General features: G+C 43.8%; 1 protein-coding gene across 5 annotated transcripts in view; it reads left to right on the top strand.

The window, feature by feature from the left end:
- Positions 1 to 248: 248 nt before the first annotated feature.
- tle2a (TLE family member 2, transcriptional corepressor a) overlaps positions 249 to 6,000 on the top strand; it is a 37,650-nt gene continuing 31,898 nt past the window's right edge. For all 5 annotated transcript variants that reach the window (XM_029499258.1, XM_029499257.1, XM_029499256.1 and 2 more), the window contains exon 1: positions 249 to 840. In XM_029499258.1, coding sequence (XP_029355118.1) covers positions 817 to 840 — 24 coding nt within the window. In that variant the 5' untranslated portion in view covers positions 249 to 816. The remainder of the gene's footprint in view (positions 841 to 6,000) is intronic.

The following is a 6,000-nucleotide window of genomic DNA, read 5'->3' as shown; positions in this document are numbered from 1 at the left end:
ATTGAGGATCAGAGGCGGTGGTGGGGGGGGGGGGGGGGGGGGGGCAGAAGTGACGGACTGGGAGTGTTGTGTGAAAAGAGTGCAGGCCAACGAGCCAGACAAAAGAGGCTGCGGCTGCATTCAATGTGCTGCTGGTGTGTCCGTCTCCCAAGCCACAGGCAAACCACATCCCCCCCTCCTCCTCCTCCTCCTCACCCCCACCCCCCTTCAACACCACCACCACCACCACCACCACCTCTGGCCTTTATGCTACAGACCGACAACATTTATCGGAGAGAGGAAACCAAGTGCGATATCGTAATTGCTGGAAGCGCGAAGTTGAGGACTTAGAAGAAGAAGAAGAGGAGGAGGAGGAGGAGGAGGAGGAAGAGGAAGGAGAAGAAGAAGAAGAAGAAGAAGAAGGGGAAAGCTCCGGCGGACCGGGTGTTCCTCTCCTCTCCTCTCCCCCCCTTCCGTCCGTCCTTACTACACGTCGAGTGCGGTGCGGCGGTGTGGGGCTGGAGATATAACCCAGAACAAAGGAGTCTTGAAGCAGGGAATGAGCGAGCCGAGACTAGCTGTGCCATTACCTTTGAAACCAGGCCAAATGCCTCTCCGAGACCAACAATAGTACAGTGGCTGCTCGTATTTCTCGACGAAAGCTTTCCGCCCCAAAAGAGCGAAAGAAGGACAAGAGAGAGAGAGAAAAAAAAAAAAACAAAACCCAAAACAACCCCTACAAAAACAAAACAAAACAGAAAAAAAAAAGACAACAACAACAACAACAACAACCGCCCCCTCCTCCACTACACGGAGCCTCACAAGTCGGCGGCTACAATGTTTCCCCAGAACCGACCACCGGTAAGTAGGCGACGCTGCCATCAAACAGTCTCCGCGCATTTAACGAGCTTATTGTCTCCGAGCGCGAAGCTCCGTCCGATGCGATGTGCCTGTAACGAGGACAAGAACCGGGACGGTAATCGTGAGCCGCCCGGGTGTTTCTGCAAACCGTATTGAGCCTTAATAAGAAAGTGCAAGCCTGAATTTGTTTGTCTTTGTCGTTCTCACAGTGTGTGTTTCCGGGGGACACCATGGCAGGGGAGTCTGTGATAACACACAGTGCACAGCCTGGCGTTTTGTTTGTCTCTCTGTTAAATTCAGGTGTAATGTATTTTTTTTTTTTTTTTTTTTAATGAAGGTCAGGGAAAATGTTGTCAGGAGGGGTTTTGGAGGAGCACAGCCGCCCCCCCCCCCACCCCCACTACCATTAACACCACCCCCCCTCCTTTCAAACAACGTTCAACTTTGCTGAGTGTCTTTGTGTATAATTCTGTGTATCTTCTGTCCTTGGTGGCCGGCACCTTAAGGTTAGAAACATGGAGTCTCCTATCTCCATACTATTGTGGAGTTGACCCAGATGATGAAGTGTGTGTTTGTTTGTCCCTCCTCGTAGCCCATGAGGAAGGGAAGTGAGTCAGCTTGGCTTGTTGACACCATCACTCAGTGGTTTGCCCTTCTCAAGTGCCACTCATTGTCCTTTTTTTTGTGTGTGTGTGTTTGTTTCGTAGAGAAAAAAAAAAAAATCAGCTTTTGCTTTTTATTTCTTTTCGATCGTATCAAAGGTGAGCCAAGCTTCTGAATTGACTGATGTCATAGATAAAACTAGGAGGTGTCCCTTTTTTTTTTTTTTCTTTTTTTTTTTGACAAAAAGAAAGCCAGTGTTTCCAAAAGTCCTCCAGTAATGCTTAATAATTTGGCTGCAAAAATGAAAAAGAAACTGGCTGTACTCAGGAGACTGCTATCTCCTGAGTTGGGGAGTGAAATGTGTGCTGCATGGCTTTAATTTGTTTTAGGCGAGTTAGGTGGAGAGCTTTTGAGCTGACTGAAATACATAAACACTGGTCCTCCAGCTGTGTGAAGTATCAATTAAGACCTGCTCATTTGCCTAACCCTCATCTACATCCCTCAGCCATGCCACCCTGCACCCCACCCCTGACAATGTTTTGACATTTGTGTCCCATGCTTCAAGACCAGATCATGCACACTGAAGTACAACTTCATACGAACGCGTGTGTCTGTGCTCGCCACTTAATTCTTCTCACAAATCTATATAGAGCCAGAAAGACACATTGCTTTCATTTTTTTTTTTTAAAGGCTTGTGTGTTCGGAGAATGCTTCAATTCCGCTGCCATCATGTGCTTGTAACTTCTATTTCAGCTTGTACTTCCTTTCAGCGATAAAGGATCCTGTGAATCCCAGCTACCCAAACATACAGCACATACACAAACACACACTCACTCACTAACAGCTGTGTATGTAGTATAGCTCACTGCAGGAAGGCAGGGCAGGAGGCAGACTGTGGGTCTGTGGTTAGCACTGTAAACCCAATCCCTCTCATCCAGCCTCTCCTCGCTGTGTTTCTGTGAGAGCTCCAAACCACATCTTAATGTATGGGCAGGCGTCCCAGGGTGAGAGGAGCAGACTGCGGCGGGTCTGGGTGGAATGTTTAGGCCAGCAGCCCTGTTTCATTTCAGCCCTCCACAGATCTCCAGAGTACCATGTGAGGCGCCCGTCCTCTGAACGTCTCCACCAATCAGTAGCTGTTGTTTGCACCTTTGAGTGAAGGGCCACTCAACCCAGCAAACTGTTTAATCTCTGAATCGCTAGGCTGGTAGTAACCTGTCATCAATGGAGACTCCTCTGCTGTGAAGGATGTGGCCCAGAAATTACATAAACACATGGCCCACATTTTATAACATTTATAGTTGTCTTTTCTCAAATGATAATTATTTACTGTTACAGGTGTCTTTTCAGTTCCCGGCTGCGTGGCTTATATTTTGTTATCTGCAAGCAGTTAAACCTGCATGCTTAGAGCTTCTTTTCTGATTGCTCAAGGAAGGAACTTGATAATCACCTGCTTAATTATTTTTTTTTTTTTTTCAAAGTTAGATTGCTTACTTTCATAGACTACCTACTTCCATTTAGCGTTCTTTCTATGATGTAAAGGACGGCACTTAAAATTGCACATTTAGCATATTTACCATCCTGTACGGATAAATTTTTCCTTTCCAGAGGCCAAAATCAAATCTAATCTAATCATACGAAGACATGTAATCGTGTTGTGGTGTCCAAACTACACAATAAGACAAGAAAAAGTTCCTGGAAAGTGCATATATGTGTCGATGATCTTTTAGATGCCACACCGATAGAAATGTACCAGGGAAACTGTAGACACAAACAGATGTGGATAATAAGAGGAAAGAGAAACATCAAAGCGTGATAAAAATGTATTCAAATCAGAAGCTAACAGTTTGCTTTGCAAGCCTATAATGATATTAACCATGTTTACATATACACATTTGACCTCCCTGAAACGCTTCCTGCCCCTGAAAGTGAGACATGAACACATTTAGACAGAGAGAACGGAGATGTAATTGACTGATTAGCTATACAATACAAATGCTACTAAAGTGCCTTTTTAGTGAAAGGGAACATTGTTTTTGAACATCTTTTTATTTCCACTTCAGGCGTGGTCAGTATAAGATGATCATATCATCATTATTTTTCATAGAAACGTCTCTATCGTCAAAGAGGACCAGTAATAGTATATCCAACAGCCCTCTACCAACCATTTTCTTCTCAACAAAGCCTGGGATTGGGGGAGGGGTTTTTTTAAGAGGCTACTTTTGGGGGGTGATCAGTTAGGCCTGTGTTCAGATAGAGACTCGCTCTGTGTGGCAAATTTGAACCCCTTCTCATTCATTTAATGGGGGAACTTTGCTGGAGGTTGTGTTGAGGGGAGGTCATCCAAAGCGATGCAGCTCTGTGCGACACAGAAAAGTAGAATGTGGTTCAGTTTTGTGGTGATGCATTGTTTCATGAGCCTAAAACAACACAACACAACCAATTCAGCCGTTTCAGTTGCTTTTAATTCAGCCTTTGGCTGCACTGCGAAACCGAAAAAAGGTTAAAGGCGTGTCTCACACACTGGTGACAATGAAATATGACCCGGGAAGTCCAGTTCACAGCATGTGGATGTGCAATTTCAGCTAAAGTTGAACCAGATTCATCATCTTTTTTTTGTTTTGTTTTGTTTTTGGTGGATGAGATTGTTTTTGATGATCACCCCCCCCTCCAATGGCCTCAACTAAATCAGCACATCAGAATTGGTTAATAGACATATTACTGTGAATATGGCTCCATCCTGATTTTTTTTTTTTTCTCCCCTCAGTATTTTGGTTCAGCTAATTACAAATGTTGCTTGCATTTGAGAATTGGAGATGATAACCTCAGTTAACTTTTGTGGATTTTCCCCATGTTCATATCTGCAACAATAACATTTCATGATCTATTAGATCAAACACTGACCAGCCAATGCGTTTGGCAAGTTTTCTAACACAACACTAGTATGATTGTTAACTAAACTGTCCATTGTAAATGTTCATTAAATCGTTCAGTCACTTTCTGCTCTAACTTGATTGGACCTGAAGTAATAAGTGAATGAATGTGCTGTATTTATAATAGACAGTTAGTGTACTCGCCTTCATTTCACTCACTGAAATAATTGGCTTTGATAATTGTACATTTCTTTAGCTTTTTTTTTTTTTTTTTTTTTTTGGTGTTGCTTGTCCCAGTGGGCTGTCTTGAGGCTTGTTTCATATTGCACGGTCCTCATGGACAAACTGAGGTAATTCCAAAGTGAAATTGTCATTGTCTATCAACTCAAGTCCAATACTTACATGTTACAGAACGAATGTTTATTATCCAGCAAGCAGTCAGTGTTGTGGTTCCTCTGTTCTTCAACATCTAAGCCTGGATACCATCAAAACCAGATGCTTCAGATATCTTGAGAATCATATGAAGTGTTTCTTCTGAAAAACAGCTTTTTTTTTTCTATTCCTGTTATACAATTTTATTTTATTTTTTTAATTTTGGGTGCCAAAAATTTTTATGTCAAATTTCTTTTCCTTTTTTTTGCCTTTTTTTTTTTTTTTTTTTTTTTTGGTAGCTGTGCCCGGAGGTCCTGAATTAGCTAGGAGTTGTGGAGGTTTAGAGCCATATAACAAAGTGAAGTGGGTAAGCGATTATGCAAGAGAGGCTAAAAATGTGTTTCCTAAATCTTCATCAAAGGAGATTATGTCATTAAGTTAATAATTAGTGAGTGAAACAGGGGACTGTTTTGGGGAGAGCATATATGAATGAATGACTAAGATGTGGCCCTCCCCTCTCCATCCTCAGAGCTAGCATAAAGCAAGCCTCTTCTTCCCAAGTCCAAGCATGCTTTCAGCTCTTTATCACCACTGTTGTCCAGTGGCGAGACTGTGGCTATCGATCAGGAGCTCGCCTGCTACGCTCAGCCAGCGATTAGATGGCGAGAGAGGAAAAAGAAAAGGCAGAATAAAATGAAGGAAAAGAGGCTGAAGGGATCGCAGGCATACACAAGCTGTTGTGGAGGTGCGTCTCGGTGGAAAGAACAAACGAGCTGAGGGGGTTACCTAATAAAAGAAGGCACCTCCAGCAATTAAGCCAGCTGACAGGCAAACTGTGGCGCTTCGCTAATGTGGGCTGACAGCAGGGAAATTTGAATAACAGGGCTTGCGGGAGGAAAGAGAGAGGAATGAGAAGGGTGGGGGTAAAAAAAGATGTGTGGCACTAATGAAACAGGTGCCTGCCAGCCCCTCCCCTCTAAGTGCAAGAATCATTGAGAGATTACGAGCATGTTTCCCAGCGCAGACCCAAGCAGATAGCTACTTAATGTAAGAATGGTTTTGGTGGGGGTGGTGGGGGCGTGTGTGTGTGTAGGAGGGTGGTGGTGGTGGGGGGGGGGTGACCTGTGCCTTTCCTTCCTGGGTGCAATCCGCTTTAGCAATGCAAATCACTGCTGAATGTTGACAATTGTGTTTTAATAATTTGATATAAGGGGCTTTACCTTCAAATGCTTTTAAGAAAAGGCTGTGTATTGACATGTTTCATAGCCCTCAAAGATGGAGGGGTGTTAAAGGCGTGTCTGGGTGGATACAC

The sequence above is a fragment of the Echeneis naucrates genome, chromosome 4 (genome assembly GCF_900963305.1).
Source record: "Echeneis naucrates chromosome 4, fEcheNa1.1, whole genome shotgun sequence".
Taxonomy (NCBI): domain Eukaryota; kingdom Metazoa; phylum Chordata; class Actinopteri; order Carangiformes; family Echeneidae; genus Echeneis; species Echeneis naucrates.
This window is presented reverse-complemented; position numbering and strand designations above follow the sequence as displayed.